Source organism: Aplysia californica, unplaced genomic scaffold, assembly GCF_000002075.1.
Source record: "Aplysia californica isolate F4 #8 unplaced genomic scaffold, AplCal3.0 scaffold00027, whole genome shotgun sequence".
NCBI classification, from domain to species: Eukaryota; Metazoa; Mollusca; class Gastropoda; order Aplysiida; family Aplysiidae; genus Aplysia; species Aplysia californica.
In genome coordinates, this window is record NW_004797297.1 from 2020694 (window position 1) to 2043278 (window position 22585).

Consider the following 22585-nt stretch of genomic DNA (forward strand, 5'->3'; position numbering starts at 1 on the left):
AAATTACCGCTCATATTCAGGTCATAACTCATCATTGTGTTGTAAACACACCAATTAAAAACCGAAGAATGAAAGGCTGGCTCAACATTACACAAAGGCGATCGGACAGTCCCAAAGTACAGACGCAAAATCTGTCTAGCAAATTCGAATGCACACCTGATAGATGATCAGGGAAACAGAAGCACTGGTGAAATCTCAGTTTGATGTGATATCCCATCTGACGCAGCCCTGTTGACCCTACCTATCGAATCACGCCTTGCTGTAGTTCGATGTTCAGAGAATCAAAGGTGTCGAAAAGTTTACAACTTTTATCATAAGGCCCCATGTGCCTGAAACGATTATTGTACCACTCATAGAGAAATTTAGAGCGGGGATGTGATCGTATGTATGATCTCGAGTGTGAATGATCTATGAAAGTTTTTAGTTCAGTAAAACATGATCGAAAATGCGGGAACTTCAAACTCCAGGGTGGGATCTTAGGGGTGACTTTTGGGTAGTAAAATTTGTTGTTTTTGGGGGGTTCGTTTCTTAAGAGAAATTTTAAACAACAGAATCTTAAGTGAACCGTGATCATATATAAACGATGGGATCTTAGGTGGAGACTATTATGGTAGATTAAACCAGGTAGAACTATTAAACTATTAAGACTTAAACTCTTTCCACCCCTTATCGTCTTTCTTTAACAGAGAAGTATTCGCCACTGTTGTTAAGCAGGTATCTATTGTTTAAAAAAATATGGAGCCGCTATATGACACCTACATTTATAAATCAGTAATAATAATGAGATAAATGGGCTTTATAACATAAAATAAGTCTACTGGCTTGTCTAATCTCAAGGACCTCAAACTAAAATCCTCTTTCCTGTCTAGATTTCAGTGAGAGAGTCAGGCAGCGCGCGAAGGTTGACCATGGTTCCACTGCGATAGAGGGCTTCTGTCAGGCGTGCGTTGCGGCCCACATTGAGCAGCCTCAATTACTGTATAACTTCCTTGTCAATACCTCAAATCCAAACACATACTATTATAATTCACAGAGACAAATGAACTAAATAAGCTTTGATTTCCTTTTAAAATGCAAATTAACGTAATTCAATATAACCTCATAACAGTTCTATAGATCTAGAGCCGTAAAAGTCATTTTACTTCCCAAACTGGGGACCCCATCTTAAACCTGCCGCTTTCCTTTTACTTCCACTTCCGTGTCTAAATCTTGACAATGACCACAACCCGACCATTTTATTGTAGCCTAGATCTACTGTGCAATTGTAAAAGAATGATTTAAAAAAAACAAACCCCCACCACAACAGAAATCTAAGACAGTAACTATTCAAATACAGATCTGTGGTAATTGATAATCAGACAAAAATGATTTTGATATCAAATCATATCAATGAATTGCAAACATGAACACAACAATATCATTATGATTTATATTATGGCCGCAGCTTTTGATATATTTGACCATGCTATTCTACTCACAAGACTTGAGCGCTCATTTGGCTTATCGGGTACTGTGCTTTCATGGTTTAAGTCCTATTTATTAGAACGAGTTCAGTCAGTGCAAATTAAAAATAGATTTTCACAGCAGGTCAGGCTCGATTATGGAGTTCCACAGGGGTCCGTTCTTGGACCAGTGCTCTTTACACTATACACATCCCTTAGCAAGCATTTTACAAAATCATGGATTTCGAATTATCATTTTTATGCCGATGATTCCCAAATGTATGTTAATGGCACCATTCAAGATCTACCAAACATGATTTCTATCACTAAACAATGTTTTTATGAAACTAAAAAGTGGATGACAGTAAACAAATTGAAACTAAACGAAGAAAAGACAGACATCATTCTTATAAAAAATCCACGATTAAATACAGATCTGGAAAGTGTCAACTTTGATTTATATGGGCATATGAAATCTAGTAAAAAGTTGTCGGGAATCTCGGTGTATATATTGACCACCACTTATCAATGGGCTCGTTTGTAGGATCTCTGTCCAAATCCCTTTATTTTCAGCTGAGAAGGATATATGCCTAGTTCGAAAGTACTTAAACGAAGAGACACACAAAAACACTGGTAACATCTCTTATCCTGTCTAGATTAGACTATTGTAACTCATTCCTAGCAGGTCTGAACAACAAATATTTGAATCATTTACAAGTAATTCAAAACAATGCCGCTAGACTGATAACAAGATCTAAAAAACGAGACCATGTCACTCCATTATTAAAAGAACTGCATTGGCTCCCAGTAAAAGAAAGAATACTATTTAAAATCTGCGTCATGTGTTTCAAATGTGTAAATAAAACTGCTCCTTTCTATCTACAAGAACTTATCAGTATATATAAGCCAGGGAGAAACCTAAGATCATCAAACGATAACACCCTACTTGTGACAACTGTAAAATCATACAAATCATAAGGAGAGAGATCTTTCTCATCTCTTGGTCCATTTATATGGAACAGATTACCCATGAAACTAACACAAATATAAACACTAGATAGCTTCAAAAGACATCTTAAACATTTTCTGTTCCTACAGGCCTATCCTTCATAAGCTTTTAACGTTATTTTTCATTATATAGTTGTTATGTTCCTATGTCTGGATGAAAATAGTCTCTCTCTCTCTCTCTCTCTCTCTCTCTCTCTCTCTCTCTCTCTGTGTGTGTGTGTGTGTGTGTGTGTGTGTGTGTGTGTGTGTGTGTGTGTGTGCATTGATGTATATTGCAAGAGAAGAAAGGAAGTAGTAAGAAAGGTTTTTGAAAAATGGGTATTCCAATGTAAAGTACATTGAGCTACTTTTTTTGGAAATGCGCTAAATAAATGTTATATATTATTATTATTATTATTATATCAGCAAAGTACAACGACTTTACATAGCAAGTTTTGATCGACGATTTTGAATATATAGCCAAAAGGAAACAGTTTACAACTGCTGGCACTGGCATATACAAGGCCATCAAACCCCCCAAAGCCAAACAAATAGCAGCAGCAGCTTCAAAGATGAGTCGCTCGGGAGCAGAAATTCGCCGAAGGTAGTCAAATTGCATTGATATTTACCCAAAGTTTCATTTGAGAACTGACAATAGACCTCATCATAAGATTTTAATCTTAGAAGTCTGAAGCGAAGCGTTTTCATAGATTTATATTTCCTATTTTAATTCCTTTCAGTTGAATTGTTCATGTTGAAACATGACAATCAGACAAGACAAAGAGAAGACGCCAAGGAATTGACCAAAAAAGTGATTTCTGTGAGAACGACACTGATCGCAAACTTACATATTCAACTGTGATATAAAATATTATTATGATACTGTGAGCTAGATTGTTGACCAACTGACCTATCATCCATTTCTATTGACTGAGAGTAAGCATTTAGAATCTAGATCTAGATCTAGATCTAGATCTAAGTCCTTTAGTTTTGGCCACCTCTATAGTGCAGGCGAGTCTTGTGGCTATTCTCAGCCGGTGCGCATTCACCAAATTTTGCGTTCACCCTAAACCACAGAATTCTACACTGTGATAACAGAAAAATTGTAGAATTCTGTGCCGTGAACAAACGTTCCATTACAACTGTAAAAATTGTAGAATTCTGTGCCGTGAACAAACGTTCCATTACAACTGTAGCCTACTAAAAGAGTACAATTTTGTCTGTGGGCAGTGGAGAGAGAGAGAGAAAGAGAGAGAGGAGTAGCGCGAGAATTTCCGGGCAAAACAAAATGGCGACCCGCGTAGTTCGGCTCGATTCGAAAAGTTAAATAGCAGTAGCATCTTTGTAGACAACCAAATTAATTTACTTTTGTGTTTTAACATCATATTTTAACTTTGTTTTGGTCAATTTGATCGTCCACACCGATAGACAGTATTCAGAAAGAGACAGAGAGAGAGAGAAGAGGGGAGGAGTTGATCTTGCGAGAACTTCCGGGCGGGTGAGAAATGCCACTTTCTTTAGTTTTAGTCTCACTCCTTTACTAGATCTAGATCTAGATCTAGATCTAGATCTAGATTCTAGATCTCTAATTTAAAGGTTACTTTTTCTTCTTACTTTACTACTTTCTTGAAACCTATTGTTGTGTCTGTTTGTCTTACTTTTTCCCAGCATTAAATGATCATTATTGTGTCAATGTGTCACTCTGCACTCAAACAAATCAAAGATTTAAATTAGCAATGCTTACCGGCTGCGGGGGTGTTTCGTGGGATGCACTAACGCAAAGGTTGTTGTCTTCAACTCGCTCTCACGTCGCTTCTTAGACTTATGAATGGATATGAATGAAACTTGGCAGCCAATCAGAAAAGAGGTCAATCTCATAGTATGCAGTTTGACAACTTTGTACCCATCCAAGAAGCAGTCGAAAACGTTTGCGAAAGTGGTTGATGTGGTGCGCTTTGAAGATTTTTCGGAGCTGTGATTTGTCAAACTGACTGATACATTGTACACCATTTTTCTTTATTCCCTTAAAATTTCATGCTTCTGTGTTTAGCGGTTTAATCTTTAAAAATGTGGGAGTAACTAAGGGAAAAAGCGACATTGCCATTTGCGCTTGCTGGGTGAACGACTGGCGGCTGGGAATTTTCCACTGAGTGACGTCATCAGCCATTGGTTGCCTCGGGCGCTACAAACGAGGTCCCGCTTATGTGAACCGGAAAGGGGGGGGGAAGGATACTTGAAAACTAAACGGGGGCCTTGATAACTTGCGTTTTTGTTGCATTTTAGTCACAATACAATAGATGTAGTCATTTTTATTTGCTTGATTGCATGACAGAAGAATAGAAACAGAAAAGCAAACATATTGAGAAGTGGTATGGCATTGTGTTTGCGTTATGAAAGCCTATTCCCCCCTCTGGGGAAAGCTCACACTTGGACTCGTCCTGTGTGCTCTGTTTGGAAAAGTGAGGCATTAAGATTGTTATAAAAGAGTACGGTGCTTATTTAGTCCAGTCTGGGAAGATAGTCCCGTTTATACATTGATATCGTTCACGCGTGCGTGCGTGAGTGTGGGCGCGTGCATGTGTGTGTGTGTGTGCGTGCATGCGTGAGAGAGAGATACACAGAGAGAGAGAAGGGGGGGGGGGGGTTATATATGTTACATTTATTGTATGAGTTGTAGCCTACACATGCGAAATACAGTCGAACATGCCGTAACGGAAACCTGTGTAAAACGGAAACCTATCTTAACGGAATCTCCCCGCTCCCCCCTTGATATATTCCTCTTTAATTACCTGTATAAAACGGAATCCTGTTCAACGCGGAAACGGAAAGAAAAATCTGCTCCCTTCCGAGGGTTTCACCTGTCTAAGACGGAAAATGCTTTGCCCACTCAGCCCTGATTTGAAACAAAACTCACAAGTTTGGTTCCGCCGGCTCTGAACTTAACGCCATGGCCATGCCGCTGGGCGAGGAAGAGGAGTAGGGGGGCAATTTAGGGGTAGATGTTACACCATCATGTGAGCCCTGAGCGATGCAGATGGTCAGTGTAGTGTGGGTGTGAAATCTCACAACTTTCCGTGAGAGTGCTCGAGTAGTGAGCCACTACGGAAACTTTCCTTGGTAGCCAGAAGCCAGAGGTGTGAAATTAGATTGACCAATGCCTGCGGCCGTGATCGTACGACCAGCCCAGAAAAGAGTTCCTTGAATCGTTGTTGTTACAACGATGGCACTGAGGGGTGGCATTGGTGGGTGGGGCTAAGGGTGGAAGTAAATAAGATGTTCTAACCTTTCTGTTTTAATAGGTCAAACAGTGGTCCTATGAAAGGCAAGCATTGGTGGTAATTGGATACGTAGACTGACGCATGTCATTATCGGACAGGATAGCAGCTGAGAGGTGTGAAGTTTTGACCACTGCTTGCCAATCGGACAAGCGGTCCTTGATCCCACCGGCTGGGCCTTTGACCCCCCCCCCCCTAAATTCCCCTGTCTAAGACGGAAAATGTCTAAGACGGAATTTTTTCCCCGCTCCCTTGCGATTCCGTCTGAGACAGGTTCGACTGTATTCCCATGACATGTAAACTATATTATCTAAACGCATCTTAATCTACCACAAAATAGGGCACTGTCCAACAATGGATATACACAGAGACGATCTTATTTTCTATTACAAATTATGCATTCTTTTACTAGTGGAGAACTGGATTTATTAGACTAATAAATCCAGTTCTCTACTTACATTTTATGACAAATTGATCCAGAGCATTGCTTGGCAAGAAGGAACCTCTTATGCTGCCAAGTTCCATTCAAATATCATGACTTTGGGAGAAGATATGACTGATAATCTTTGTAAATCTGTAAGGAAAGCCACTTTTTTACCTGTTAATGTCTTTACAACTCAAAAAGTATGATAGATATAAAAAATCTGACAGCATGACTAGATTCTGCATTTAAAAATGTACTAGACTGCCAAGTTTCATTTACATACTCCAAAAAATAGGCGAGCTATGACAAATATTGTCTCAAAACGCATCGAAAACCACCACATTTTTACCTATAAACGTCTTCATAACTCAAAAAGTAGGATAGCTATGAAAAATGTGAAAGCAGGACTAGATTCTGCACTAGAAAATGTACTGGGTTGCCAAGTTTAATTTAAATACTTCGAGAAATGAGCGAGTTATGACGAATATTGTCTCAAAACTCACGAAAGAACGTCCCATATTTTGTTTTTTTCCCATTATATAAAAGTGTACCAAAAATTAATTGATTAAAAAATTCGTAACTTTTTTGTTTATTGATGGATTTCAAAAATTCAAAAAGTTCCATGCTCTATAAGATACATATACAAAATGCACCTATTTGCAAACACTTTCTGACAAAAAAACGTTTTTCGTGGTCATTGCTATTTAAATGTAGCTAGAGTAGAGCTTACCAAAAAAGGAATGGGCAGTTGTGGAAATCTTTAGATTAAAATTACTTCTCAGGACTGTCCTTGGATTATAAAATCTAGACTCTAGGAGGCTCTAGTGTGATAATTCTTGATTTTGAGTTATTTGGATTCTTTTCCTTATCCTGCTATTTTGAAAGAACTTTCTTGCTCTCTCTTTCCGTGATAAATCAAATGGAGGTAGTAGACTGGTAGCTCATGGAATTTTTATCAAGGATACAGGTCGGGGTAAAAATATGGTTAAGCTGAGGAGTTGAGTTGTATTTTATCTTAACCCTTGTCCCACGGGTGCCGGGTTTATGTTCCCGGATAAGCGTATTTCGGCACCTCAACTTCCGTCTGGTCCTGTATCAGTCCGGCCCTGGCTCATCACACACGCCCCAAGCATCATCCATGTGATGACCAGGTCCCGTATTCCCACAGCTCAAGTGTGTGTGCCTCAGTCTGCTTTCAGAGTTTGTGTGCATTTGTGGCCTACTTCTAGAACCGCCTGCATTGGTTTGTGACTGAGGCGTACGTCTCATTCAAAGCAAATCAAGTTGGTAGCTTTAAATGTTCGTCAAATGAAATTAGAAAAAATTAACCCTCTTAGACATGAGGAGCTCAAAAGTATAGCCAGGAGACAAGACTTCCATTTTTCTATTCTAAATCTTTTAATTGATTTGTATATAAAATGATATTACTCAATATAAAGTTTATTTGATAGTTTTGAATACCATTATGCAAGTAAAAAGAAAATTTGAGAGGAAAATGTTAGGGAATTGACCTATATAATTTCCTTTCGAGCCCCAGATCATTCTCAACAACGAAAGCGTCTAAAAGGTTATTCGAATGGCTGTAACTACTCGTAATGACTTATCAGCTTTTGAGAGGGGATTATTCATGTGTTTGTAACAACTTAATAAATAGAAAACTATGAAAGATAGAGTGTTATTTTCATCATCGATTAACACACCGCCACAGTATTCGCGGCAAATACACACATTTCCAAGGTTGCTCCCTGTACACCAACAGTATACGCTGAGTGACCTCGGCGGCCTGCTGGAACGTCAGCTGTAAGAAGTTATGGATAAGACTCGCATCTTGGCACAGATGCAAGTTAAGAGTTAAGAATAAAAGCCTTGTATTATACCACAGCAATTGCTTGCAATGACTAGTCAAGTAATGAGAAAATCGCTAGAGCTTTCCACATGAAATCTGTTTTCTTGAATAATATTTTAAAGTTCTCTCTTATGTCAGTCTGTCACATCATCAAGTTCTGACGCACACTCACATGACATACAAGAAGTTGCAACTATTCAATTTCAATGCAATTTTTCTACTCTGGTTGATTGAAGGGAATTTTCAGTTTTGTAGCAGATTGTTTCTTTAACATGTCATTAATGGTTTTTCTTTTTTTTTGTCCCAGTGAAAGCCAGCAGAAGGTGATCCAAGACCGGATTACTGCTATAGAACAACATCTAGGCCAATTATGTGATATATCATCGTCATATACTAGGAAAACAGCCCGGTTACGTGACAAAGGTAGGAATAATACCATTGCATCATCAGCACTTCATCCATTGTCTCATTGCATCTCCTTTTACTTTGTTCATAAAAGAAAACTCGAACTGAGATGCATTATTAGACTCTTTCTGGCTTTCTGTATAAGAAGCATTTTGATTTTGCTTGTAGCCTGATCTAGTCAGAAAGGGAGAGAAGGTGAATCCTTTTGAGCATGGAAAACAGATTCATATTAATACTTTGATGCTGGGACAAGAGGAAATCTAGTATTACCAGTCAACATTTTTTATGATGGAACTTACGACTCTCTTGTGTTGACTTTATATGTTAAAGTTAATGTGAATATTTCTGATAAGTGTATCCTTGGGAAGTGAGTATAAGAATGAAAGATTTGACCCTTTTTTTTTTGTAACTTTTGCCAAGTAATTTTTTCATTGACTATAGCTTGGAGTGTAGTATCTAAAATATTGTTGTCCTTCATTTGATGATAAAAATAATTAATAATAATTGCATTTACATAGCGCATATCCATGCTCAAGAGCATGCTCTATGCGCTTTACAATTATTATTACCCCAGCAGACCCTCTGAGAACACTCAGAAACATACTCGGCTTCCCCGGAAGCGTACAGTGCAAGTTGCGGATTTCACACACTCAAACACTATCAAATTGACAAGATCGTTCACTGTCTACACTGTCTATAGCCGGGTACCTATTTCCACCTGGGTGAAGTGAGGAAAATTTGTGCAAAGTGCCTTTCCCAAGGACACAGCGTGGGCCCCCTGATGGGATTCGAACCCACGATCTAACGGTTGCGAGTCCGAGAGCCTAACCACTAAGCCACCGACACCACAACCCGTAAAATGTTTTTGAAATGCCAGTTAAAGACATTCTTATTAATGTAATGGTGAAACAAATCTTGAAGATCGAAATTTCAAATTTTATACAACTTGTTTGTCTTTAATGTTAAAGAAACAATGGTCATGTTTTTATGCTAAGCATCTGAGATGGAAGCTTACTGGTAGAAATGTGATGATTTTCTATTTGTGTGAAGTGATCAAATTAGGATTTTTTTGTATTTCCTTGGGTATGAAAAGACTGTCGGGGGGGGGCTCTCTTATGGTCTAAAGGTTATGGTAATCGTTTCTCATTCAATAGGTCCCGGTTTTGAAACCTGACAGCCATGAAAATTATTCGTGTCTAAAATTTTCTCCTTTCTTCTCCTTTCCTGCTCTCTAATCATGTTCTGTTGTCTACTTTCATCTCCGCTTTATGCCCCCATCTCCACCCCCGCCCACTTTTGCTCCCTCCTCTGGGCTCCTGACTCTTTATACTGCATTTCTACTGATAATCCTTGACTCCTTCTTATTGCTGTCTTTCTGCCACACCCCTGTTCTTTGAGTTGGTAAGATCTAACGTCTAGCCTTCTTGGATGAGGGCGAAAAATCCTGGAGGCCATGTGTGCAAGTTGTGCACATTAAAGATTCCTTGGTGGTCCATAATCGATAAGAGTAGACTTCGGCCACCACCCGAGCAAAATTCAAAATTAATTCCTTCCAAATTAAAAGTGTTTAATGTGTCCCGCGCTCTCATATGACCTTATATATGTAGTTGCGAGCGCCGTAAAACACTTATCAAAACAAAACAAACAGGACTGTCTGGAATGTCCTTATTACTATTTGAACTTCTTTGTCTCTTCCTCAGGAGATATGATGGCAAAACAATTGATGGAATACTCTGAGTTTGAAAAGTGGAATCCTTCTCTGAGCAATGGAATGACGAAGTTTGCAGAAAGCATGTCTGCTGTGCAAGACTACCGAGAGGCTGAAGTGAGTGCAGTTCAAATCCATAGAAGCGCTTGAGGTTTCTTGTCACATTTATTCTTGCAAAAAAAAGGGATGCTGTTGAAGATTTCAACCCATTTAAAAAAATAATTTTAAAGAACTAATGCTGATGTGTCATTTTAGGGCTATATCTGACAACTCTGTTTCTGTGGGTGCTGGTCACACTGAAATGTTTTGAATCACATCTGGAATGTTCAAAACTTAAACGGCATTTTACTGATAATATAGTTGCAGGAAAATCTAAATTACTGGTTTCAATTGTAAAATGAAATGATCTGAAGTTGTATTTCTTTGTATGTCTTAATCTACATCTGTTTTTTTAGTTAGAACAGTCAGTTTTGAATGCTTTGCCTTTAGAAGTTTTTGATCCTTTTACTGCCTATTTTTCTGGATCAGGTGAAGAGACTTGAAGGCAAGATTATCACCCCTCTCATGAATTATGGCCTCCTGTGCAAACAAACAAAGGTATTTAATATTTCCTAATGAATATTTCTTTAATAAGATCTGAAAATGCAATATCTCTAGCCATGCAAATATACATTTGTGTGTATTCAAGTTCTTCAACTCTGTGTAGTTCAAATTTGTTAAGTACAAAATGTACTTTTACAAGATTCCTCATAAAATGCATTTATTTGTAATAACCATGAGTTAAAGACAGAGAAAAAAGAAGGAACAGATTAACTTAGTAATTGGGTTTTGTTAGATTTATGTACAGTACACTTAATGAACTTCGAATTGGGGAAGTAGAGGCGATGTGGAAAGGAACTGGTCACCCTACAACAATATGCCGAAGGCCAAGGAAGTTGTCTCACTAACAAGGCAATTCCCAATGTCCGGATCGGATGTGGGAACAACTTTACACATAATGAACGATTTTTCCCCTCCACTTTTCTGTTTTAATTAATTAGCCAAATGTTTTGTGGAAAATGAATGTCAATTAAAGACACACAAATGTTCATGTAAAGTGGGCTGAGATTATCTGCGCATTAAAACTCAACATTTGATTATGGATAACATAGTTTTGAATGATATTAGTGGTTTTGACAGAAATTATTTTTGTTCTGAAAGTTTTGTTATAAGCTTTGTGAAATCTGAAATGAGATAATGAAAAATAATATTTCGTTGGTATAATCATAGTTTCTCTTAGTTACTATGCTCTAGTTTGTCCTCATTCTGGTCAGTGTAGTCTGGTAATATTGGCATAGAGAAGATGCAAAAAAAAATTTTTCAACAGATATCAGTTACACTCATTTTGACCTATTACCTCTCGTGTTTAGTAACAGTTTATCAATGTATGATTTCAGAATGACCTGAAAGCGGCTTTTGCTGCCAGGGATCGTGAGCAAACACAAAAGAAGAAGTTGGAAGTGACGAAGGCTAAAACTCCTGGGGACAGACAAAAAATTGTATCCTTCTCACATTGTAGTATTGGTTTTATTGTTTTTATGTTGCATGAGTGAATAGTTTTACCAGTATACTTGTAGTCATAATCAACGGTCTGCATGTCTGCGCATTTATATTATATTTGTGTACATTACAGATTAGGATTGTTAAAGGCACTGTCATGTATAGAGCACATGTTTATAAGTTTATATTCTGAGAAAAAGAAACTACATACATGGATATGTTGTATACTATATTGACGAGCAAAAGAAAGTGGGCACCCTACGTTTTGTGCATTATTTCCTTTCTTTACCGTAGTAATGCCATCTTGTTAATGAATTTTGAAAGATTTGCCGTTTTTCAATTAGTGCAGACAAAAACCCCCAAGAAATACGAGAAAAAACATACCTGTTAATAGGAATTAACATCACTTATTCAAATGTCAAAAATCCCAGAATCAATAAGGGTGTAACTCCCACCAGCATTGATGACTGCTGTACATCTCCGTCTCATTGATTGCACAAATTGCTGTATAAATTGCCGGGAAATATTATTCCATGCATCAATGAATGATTGTTGCAGTTGTGGGATTGTCGTTGGGGGTGGCCGAAGGCTGCGAATTTCCTTGTCAAACTTGTCCCAGAGGTGCTCAATCACGTTTAAATCTGGGGATAATGCTGGCCACGCTGATAACATGTATGTTACTTTGTTGTAAGAATCTCTGGGTAACAAAGGCACTGTGTGCTTGTGCATTGTCCTGCTGGAATGCGAGATTGTTCCCGTGGCAAGCCAGAAACGGCAGCAGTTGTGGATGGAGAACGTCATTGGTGTATCTCTGGGCAGTCAGATTACCGTCGATAATTACTAGATCAGACTTATCAGTACTAGTTATGGCCCCCCCCATACCATAATGCTACGTTTGTCAGCAACAGCACTGACACACTGAGGTAAATAACGTTCATGACGTCTCCGGTAGACTTTCTGCCTTCCATCGTGTCGATCCAAAAGAAGAAATCTGGACTCGTCAGAAAATAACACTCTATTCCACTGGCGGTTTAGCCATCGTCCGTGCAGAAAGTGACTCAAGCTCAGCATGTCAATCATCAAGTCAAATTTCACGATACTACTCACACAGCACGGATTTGAGAACTGCCCACTTTCTTTTGCTCGCCAGTATAATTTGTTTTGTGGAGTGGTATTATAAAGGGGTTTTGTTGTTGGAAAGATCAACTTTTGGGGGTCGCCTGATGTCAGTGGTAAGGTGAGTAAGAAAATGGACGCCAAAGTTTGGTAACTTCCAAAGCTGTACTGTCCTTGGAAACTGCAAATTTACTTTTTTTGTGCCTTTGATCAATGTTTTTCAGTAATATTTACCCATGAATGCATTTTGGGGGTGGGGTGGTGGTGTGTGTTGGGAGTTTGGTAAGTGTTTTATAACGCTCCCAACTGCATGAGGTTATATGAGTACGCTGAGCACATTAAGCATTTTCAGTTTGGTAGGAAGTAATTTTGAACTTTGCCTGGGTGGCAGCCAAAGCATACTCTTATCAGTTTTGAACCACCTAAGGATCTTTCTTTAACATGTGAAATTTGCGTATGGGACTTCCAAAATTTTTCAACGTTTCCCAGAAGGCTAGGTGTTAAATCTTACCTACCGTAAGATCAGGGGTGTGGCTGAAAGACATCAGTAAGAAGGAGCCAAGGAGTAATACTAGAAAGACTGCAAAAAGAGACAGGAGCCCAGAGGAGGGAACAAAGGGGAGAGGGGTTAAATGCGTTTTTAATCAGACATAAAGGGTGTTGAGCCCAAATCAAAGCTTTGTATGCAAATTTCAAAATGGGTTGAGGGTTGGAAAATATCAGGTTCCTCGATTTCATTATTTTGTCATATGCTTGGTTTCACCACGATTCCACACATTTGGAAAGACATTACTGTTGTTTAACAAGGAATGTGCAGCTTCCTTCTGAGAACTAGGATTTGTATGGTACTTGGTGCCATGCTTACATATATAATCAAGTGTCTAAAGACTATAATTATGTTTAAATTGTTCCATGGTTGAAAAAATTTTGTCTATGGTAAGTTTTGTATTCTTTGTAGATATTTTTTTACCTCAGAGGTTGGATGAATTCACTCATTTTTTCTTTGGTGAGTTTTGTGTAGGTGAACCTCTCCACATTAATTTTGGCAATGTTTTAAAATTTGAATAATTTTCATTCAAAGTACTATTGCAAATAAAGGTTTAAAGTAAGTGTATCTCGAGTAATGCTTTACCACTGCTCTATGGGAAGAAGTTGGCCAAGCTTTGGTGTGTTCTCCTTCCTTGACCTACTCCCAGGCACAGGTAACTTTTGGTAGCAGCTTGTGTGGTCTGACTGTGTGTCTGTGTCCACTAGAAGAATATACCCTCATGTTGTGTGCACATAGACATGCGTTGTATTGTAAGTAAAGTATGTTATCAGGGATCTCTACCAAAATTTTTTTCTGTGTGCGCAGAGGTGAGTTTTGTTGAGACTGGTTGTCTTTTTTCTTTTTTTTTTTCTTTATCAGGGCAAACATTTTTCCTGTTTCTGAAAAAGAAAGAAAGTGTAAATATTATTGTCCTTTAAAAAAGAGTTAGAATTTGAAATTGATCCCTGCGTTGTTAAGTACATGTATTTGGTAGTGGTATCCATTGTTTGAAGTCGTGCTCAGGTACAGTAGATACCTACCTACTTACTTTTTTACTTTTTCATCCTCTGTTGCTATTAAGCGTCGAGGGGAGATGCAGTTTTCTTTGGTAGGCCAGCTCCGCAGCTCTTTCAGTTGGGTTATTATGTTTTCTCAAGTCTCAAGGTTTCCTTGACACCCTCGATCCACCTTTTGTGTGGCCTTCCTCTTCCTTTATAGCGTGAGTGCTTGGTGTTGTCGGCTCTCGAGGCTGGTTGGCCTGGTGATATACGGCAGTAGATACCACATAGTTAAAAATATTTTTTTTTAGAAACATGACTCCCAATAAATTTGCAATTAGATTAGAATGAGGTATTTTATATTCTTGGGTAGTTATCTTTGCAAAACATAATCTGTATTGTTGCTGTAGCTGTAAAGTATGCAGCCTTTGTTCATATCATTGTTAGTGAGTGAAACTCTTATATAACCTTGATATTTGGATGCTCTAAGTCTTCAATATAATCTTCATATTCTCTCTTACAAATCACTGTTTTAAGGTTTGTGACACATTTGTTTGTTTTAAGGTTATATGAGCACTTTTTTCTACCTGTCGGATGATGTATTTTTATTGTACTGTGATGTATTGTTCGGTTCCATTGTCAAAGTAGCAAACGCGAACCGGTCTGATACAGTGTTTTCAAGTCTTGTGAATAGAAGTATATTGTAAAATTTGTTTCTAAGGGATAAAAATCTTCTCTCATTTTCATTGTAGTTCGTATTGCTTGATTATCTTCAATTTTCTATTTTAAAAACTATGACGGTTTTCATTCAGTCTGTGAAAATCTTTATTCTCATTCTCACTTCATTATTCAGAATTCTTTGTAAATGTGTAATATATCAGTATCTCCTCAGTTTTCTTATTCTGTTTAGAAGAGTAGCAATAACGCTACAGCTAAAGTATATTGGTAATGAGTATTTGTCTATGAGCTATATTATCTCTCTGCTGTAATCAGTTCATGTGTCATTTGTTTCCAGTTGGAAAATGAACTTCAGAAAGCCAGCATTGATGCTTCTCGGAGTGGAAAGGCCTTAGAGCAGCAAATAGACACATTTGAAGCGAAGAAACTGAAGGATATGAAGGTGAAAATGTTGACTCTATTGTTGCTTTTGCAGGTTCAGAACTCTTATAGCATTGTTATTTAAAAAGATGTATTAGACTGGCTGATTATGGTGCAAAGATTACATTCAAGTGGGGTGTAGGTTGTTGACAAATTAAAGAGCTCAAAGGGATAAGTCATTCGTTGGTCAACTTTTAATTTTCGCTGGATATCCAATTGACAAATATAAGCTTTTATCAAGACTCACAAAGGAGGAAAAAACTTGCTTTTTATATTAACTTCTTAATCTTTTCATAGCCATATACCCTTTTACATTTCTGAGCCCTGTCGTAATATGTGTGTGTTGACTTAACCTAGCTATTTTGTAATGATTTTTATTGGAAAAAAGAAGAACTAAATATTACAGTGTGAAATAACTTCAGCATCCTCATTTCGGTGTAAAACTACTTCTATGAACAAGTCATAGTACTGTCTCCACCAGCAAGACAAAAATTGTGTATGTGTGAACAAGGCCCTGAAGTGCCTTTTCTTGTTTATGATGTCAGTGATAATGAATGGGGCATATTTGCTCAATTAATATTGCTTTTATAGTTTTACCACTGTGAATTTGTGACCCCATGTTTCAGAAAATCATGCAAGACTTTGTCACTGTTGAGATGCACTTCCACGCTAAGGCCCTGGAGCTTTACACTCAGTGCTTCCAGACCATTGAAAGAATCGACCCTGACGCTGACCTAGAAGTGAGTACTTGCTGTTTTAGGCCTCAGTAACGTTATTGTCATGAGAAGTTAGTCTGTAGTTACCCCTTTTGTACAAGGCCCCTGAGAATGCACCTTTCCCTCCTTAATTTCAGGGAGGATGTTCAAAATTTGAACTCCTGTAAGAAATTTTATATTAGCAAGAGAATGCTAAGCCCCCACACTCAGACTTCCCAATAACATGACTTTTCTTTCAAAGTTTTCTGGAATATTATTTTGTTGAATCACTGTGTCTTCTTTCCATCAACAGTTGCATTGGTGGTTACGTACTTGTCCTGAAAGGAGAAATATAGATCTGATTTTGATTGGCATTAAAATTTAGAGGAGCTGAAAAAACGTTTCACCCTATGTTGTACATTTGCAGGAGTTTCGGCATCAGCTTCGACCCAACGGCTCCATTCGGTCAGATATGGCTCGCTCAGCTTCTCAAGCGTCGCTAGAATCTCGGCAGAATTCCTCCGGCAACACGACCCCAAGGGGGAATACAACACCCAGAAAGCCGCCTCCTGCCAAACCACCCACTCCTACAGACACCCGGAAAAAGATTCCTGCCCCTCCACCTATTGTAAGTTAGATCTTTTTTAACACATCCCTTGTAGATGAGGATATTTACTCACTGGTGGCTACAGTTAGCACACACTGTGGCATTTGAGTCATCATGATGAATTTGAGAAATCACCAATAAACACACAAATTCAAGCGTAGCTTAAAAAATTGAAGCTTTTTCATAAAGGCTAAACCAAAAAGTAGTGTCTGTTCCCATGTGAAATAGGGCTGACCTTTGCAGCATTCTCTTATCTTATCACATGCAGAGCTTATGGCTGTTTTTGAACATTGAATTACATTTATCGATGTAACACGCCTAGTTGCACTGAAATACATAGCCCACTCTAATAAGTGAAATGTTTCAGTGTTCAGAGAGTATCAAGTGTTACCAGCTGTAAAATCTATCTCTTAGGTTTTTCTATGAATGGTTGGATCAGCAGGTTGGATCAGCACACAGTCATGATAGGACTCGGTGGACTGCAGGAACTCATTAGAGGAAATATTTCTTTGTGACAAGTGTTTACTTTTTGCCATAATATCGGGGGAGAGAGGGGGGGGGGGGGGGGGGGAGGTTGTTTGTTGTGAGAAAATTTTGAATACTCTTCCACTCTTTCTTTTTACTTTTTTTGGAAAAGAGTGAACCTTTTATATTTAAACTTTCTGCCTTGATGGCTCCATTTACAGTAACCTTACCTGTTTATCCTTTTGTGAAATCAGTGCAAATTTGATATTCTGGCAAGTTAGTTCTCCCTAAACAACTATTCCTAACTGACTCTTTGTGTCTTAAGTGGGAAGATTGTTGTAATTATCAATACTGTAATCTATCACTATTTTTATCTCTGTGTTACAGAACTTACAAAGTGACAGTGAAGATGATGATGATGATGATGATGAGGACGACTCTGATGATGATTATGACGAGACCGAGACAGAACCAGCAGCATCAAAGAGAAGATAATGTCTTCAGTGGAGAATAGTTTGTTTTAAAGTGTTGGTGTTTTCAAACCAAGCGAATTCTATGAATTTCCAGTTTCTGGCAACACTTAACTTACTCTTTTTTATCTGAAAAAACACCGTCCAAAATTTGTTACTGAAATTTTCTATCGAGAGGATAGATCTGAAACAGACTTAAGCTATTCTTATTGAACACTGTTGTGCATGTGATGTAGTGAGGGACCAGTCATCTATTTCTTTCTGAAAAAAGAATTTTTGATGGTTGTATCAAAGTAATAACTCTATTGTGATACCTGAGAGGTAGTGCTAATATAAAGTCTGTGGCTGAAGAAATACATCCATTATAATGCATTTAAAAATTCCATTTTGTCTGCAGGACATATGTGGTGGCAGCACACAAAGACACAGTCACATTTTTTTTTTCATTTGCTTGTATTGGAAATCCGGCAAACAGCGGGGATGGTATTGTTGTTTGAGAATGAAAAGAGAAACATTTACCTCATGTTATGGTAAAAATGTCTGCCAATGTTACGACATTACATGGATCATAAATGGCATTGTGTGGTGTTGAGAGCAGTGAGTTACATTTGGTCCATTTTTCAGTTTTTGTCTTTTTTTAAATTCTTGACTGGATCCTATTAATGATATGTATCACTAACTGAATTGTAAAATGGGACTCTTTTAAGATTATTATGGAGTGCTACATTTTTATTGTTTATGAGTATTTATTTGCTCACATTTGAATCCTTTATTAAAACTATTTCAGGGAATCATTTTCTCTTTATAACATTTTCAGGTCTAAAGTTTAAATTTGAGTTGGAATCTTTATTAAAAGACAGAAAGGATAAGGTATTTAAATTTAGACCTTTGAAGAGTGATTTTTATGGTTTTCTGGCTGTTTATAATGCTCTGACCCAATTTTTTAATGCATTACACAGAAGACCCTAGAATTCATTGATATTTTATAAGAACAATCGAGACATGCTAAGTGTGGCTCCTCATGGAGATTCAGATTGAGTTTTGGATTTGTGATTACTTGACATAATAATAATAAATGACATTTATATAGCGCTCAACCCGATTAAAGTACTCAGGGTCTGAGCGCTTTACAATACAGTATAACATACAACAGTAACTTAAAACGTTGTGTTCTGACACATAAAATGTGGCAATGCATTTAAAATCGATGACTTAGAAGTAATAATAATTTTTCTGATTAATGGGTTCATAGGCAGGCCTACATGCTTCTCAGCAATCTTTGTACATGCAACTAGGTAACTAATAATTGGTTTAACTTAATTGATCATGTGGGTTTTTTGTGCGCAGACATACTATCCTTTTATGTCGTATGTTTAAAGAAGCTCTACTTTTGACCACTGATAAAATGAGATGTGCAAAATGTACACCTGCTATATCAGAGTTGTTTTGTTTTAGAACTTCTCCAACCAAGCCATGTTAGATTTATGCCTCGCATATATCTGGTCTGATGATTCAGATAGGATGCTGAAGCAGGTGTACCGACAGGACTTTTGGTGTTGTTGCAGCTCAAAATCTTCACTCTTATTGTTTTGAGCTAATGGTAAAAGCTCTTTGTGATAATGGCCCCTGCTCTCTGAGGATTGGGGCATGAATTGTTGGTCTTTGTCGAAAAGTGTAAATCCAGCCCCTGTTTGCTGGTCAGCTGAAGGGAAGAAAATGCTCAGAGACTCGGCAGCTACTTGTTCTTGTAACAGTTTGACCTTCTATATATGAATTGAAGTATAGAAGACAGTGGGGTTTTTAAGGTTGATGTGCATATGTATTGACACTATGCTTATCTAAGTGTAAGTGAGGGACCCACTAACATTGGTCATAAATCGCCCTCTGCGGACATTTTCACTATTTGCTACCATTTTGTAGCAGTGTAGCAGGGACTCTCCAAAGTTTTTTGAGCGTTTTAAATTTTCAAGAAACATAGTTGTGAAATAAAATCTAAATTTAGAGTAAGTAACCACTGAGAAAAATGTGTATAAAATTTCAGCGTGCATTTTTTCTTTTTGAGTTATTGATTACGTGCTGTTCTGAGCTAAGAGTGTACTGATGATATTTCCTTGCTGCAAACAAGGCACTGCTCCCACTTTGCTCTTTGTTTGCGTTCACAAAACTTGCGCTACGAATTTTGCACATCACTTGCCTTGAGACAAATAATTGTATTGAATAGATGATCACTTCATTGGCTTCTCATGAATATAGTGTAGACTGCATCATTTAACTTAAATTGGTGGTCAGATTTCATTAGCTACCCAATAACTCCAGTTTAGAAGATAATTTTCAAACATCTTTGTGTTCTGTTGAGAACTGGTATTGACTTGTATTGTTTGCAGACCAGCTAGTCATTGTTGCGTTTGCAAACATATGCTTTATAAAAGAACTGTCCAAAATAAAGTGTGACCGGATTTTATTCTTATAGAATGTCATGTTTGTTGTCTATTAGTTTGTTATTTTTAACAAATCAGGAATAGAATAATTTATTTGTTTTTCTTTTCATTTTGCATTGTTAAATATGTGAGTTCAGGAGTGTGCATGAGAACGTAAAAAATTTATATTAGAAGTGTTAATGGTAAGGAAGATATTCAGTGCACAGTGACTTTTTAAAAAAAAAATGAAGATGAAGAAGAAGTAAAAGAAAAGACTCTTGACGTTTTTTTTGTAGAGAAAGATCATGTGTTCTTAGAATGGCATATACAGTCGAACCTGTGTAAGACGGAATGGCAGGGGAGCCCGAAAAAAGTTTTGTTTTAGACAGAAGAATTTTGGGGGACATGGAGGGGGGTTCAGAGGCCCAGCTGATGGGATTAAGGGTCGCTTGTTTGGTAGGCGAGCAGTGGTCAAAACTTCACACCTCTCAAATGCTATCCTCTCTGATAATGGCATTCATCAGTCTTACTTATCCATTACCACAACTGCTTGCCTTTCTTAGGACCACTGACCTTCTATTAAAAATAGAAACGTTTTAACATCTCCTTTGCTTCCACCCTTAGGCCCGCCCATCGATGCAATAAGAACAGTCAATCAATGCCACCCCTCCCGTGCATGTAACAATGATTTGAGAAACTCTTTGGTCAAGCTAATTCCACACCTCTGGCCTCTGGCTACCCATAAAAGGTTCTGTGCTCGAGCGCCACTCGAGCACTTTCCACTGGTAAGATTTCATACCCTCACCACTCTGACCGTCTGCACAGCTAAAGGCTCACTTGGAGGGGGTAACATCTGCCCCCAAATTGCACTTCAACTCCATGTCCTGGCCAGGTGGCATGGCCTAAAGGTCAAGTTAGAGCCAACCAAACCAAACTTGATAGTTTTGTTCCAAATCAGGGCTGAGTGAACATTGTCTCAGACATGTTTAAAAAATCTTCCGAAGGGAGGGAATTTCTTTCTGTTTCCGTGTAAGACTAGTTTCTGTTTTATAGAGGTAATTATAGAGGAATTTATCAAGGATGGAGCTGGGAGAATCCATTATTACAGGTTTCCGTCTTACATGTATAGGTTTTCGTTAAAGCAGGTTCGACTGTACGTGAAAATGTAAGCTGAAAATGCAGTGCCATGACATCACTTTCGAAGATTTTGTTGTAGGTATAGAAATTGGCAATGATATTCTCTGTGATGATAAAATGACAAAAGGTGCTTTTATTTAAATCTTGAATTATTTTCATAACTGTATATCCTCAGGTATGTACTGGGTGTGTGTTTGTATGGTTTACAAGTAATTTGTTATATTTATAGGTTGCGATTAGAACAGGCTTACATTGAACAGTCATTTAAAAATGTTTGGGTTTTTTTTGGCACTGAAGCAGTGTTTGCTGTAGGAATAAAAACATTCTTAAAACTGATCAGTTTTGAAGTCTTAGACTTTATGTTTGATTGAACAAATTGATGAAAATTTTGTTACATATCTTGTTTTTTAAAATTAGCTAGGCTACTGAACTTTGTTTTAGTGAACCTAGCAGACAAAAAAAAGTCTAGAAGTATAACATTACCTGTTTTGTTCTAGTGCCACATAATCGAATACTTTTGTTAATGTTTTTGATTTATATACCCCATTTTTGTCATTCATCTTAAGTGTTGATGTTTTAGTTCAGTATTGTAAACTTATACCAGCAGTAGTCTGTTTGGTTATTGTATTTCTTTTTCTTTCTTTGTACTACAGGATGACATTGGTCGCAGCCATATGGCCAGTTAGTTACATAAACACTTGTAGTTGGTTAAATCTAAGAAGTACTTAACAGTCTTACACTACTGTTATATTGTTTGTCTGAACTTGTACATTTACCATTGTGTCTTTTAAAATGTAAATAAACATGTTGTTATCTCTGTGCTGTCTTTTGTTTATTTTTTTAATGGAAGGTGATGAAGTATAGAACTTTATTGAAGTAGGTGGTTTTTTATGCCTCCATCACAACAATTTCGATCATTTAGGAGTCGGACTTCTGACCCTGATTGTCTTTCTTTTCAAAGCTTTGTAGTAGAAAATGTAGTAGCATGTCTTATCGCAGACGGACGATGGAGCGCAGGTGACAACGCCTTATTTTGGCACCACTCTTGGTTGAAAGGGGCTTGAAATAAATTGACAAAACAAAAATCACTAGAAACATGTAAAAGATTTTTTGGTCCCATGTTAGGCTGAAAACTGTCAAGTTTCCCATGTGTCCAGAAAGCCATAATTAATTTTAAAAATTCGATACCCTGCTAGGTTCACAACTCCCACAGTTAACCCTGTCTAGTCTTGCATGTGTTTTATAAAGGGAAGAAAAGTCAATACACGTATGTATGCACTTGCAGCTAATCTTAAAAATGGTGTCTGTTTGTCTGTCTGTCTGTTTGTCTGTCCTTTCTTTTATACAACCACACACAGACACACTGCTGCCTTCACTTTCATCATCCCCCTCTCCCCCTTTCCATTAAAAATGCTACAGCAGCCCCC

The 22585-nt window shown here is 37.7% G+C and overlaps 1 protein-coding gene across 1 annotated transcript; it reads left to right on the plus strand.

The window, feature by feature from the left end:
• Positions 1–2975: 2975 nt before the first annotated feature.
• Positions 2976–21975, plus strand: LOC101859145 (protein FAM92A). Its single transcript, XM_005091265.1, has 10 exons — positions 2976–3033; positions 8282–8397; positions 10080–10204; positions 10616–10684; positions 11524–11625; positions 13939–13944; positions 15285–15389; positions 15994–16107; positions 16490–16690; positions 17522–21975. Exons 1-10 carry the CDS (start codon positions 3002–3004, stop codon positions 17627–17629), a joined length of 978 nt encoding a protein of 325 aa, XP_005091322.1. The 5' UTR covers positions 2976–3001; the 3' UTR covers positions 17630–21975.
• Positions 21976–22585: the final 610 nt, after the last annotated feature.

What these genes read in the sequence shown, in the direction of transcription:
- LOC101859145 (XM_005091265.1), top strand. Translation starts at nt 3,002, where the DNA reads ATGAGTCGCTCGGGAGCAGAAATTCGCCGAAG. An exon ending in AAGACTACCGAGAGGCTGAA is followed by an intron (nt 10,205 to 10,615) that starts GTGAGTGCAGTT and finishes TTTCTGGATCAG; the next exon opens with GTGAAGAGACTTGAAGGCAA. An exon ending in TCCTGTGCAAACAAACAAAG is followed by an intron (nt 10,685 to 11,523) that starts GTATTTAATATT and finishes GTATGATTTCAG; the next exon opens with AATGACCTGAAAGCGGCTTT.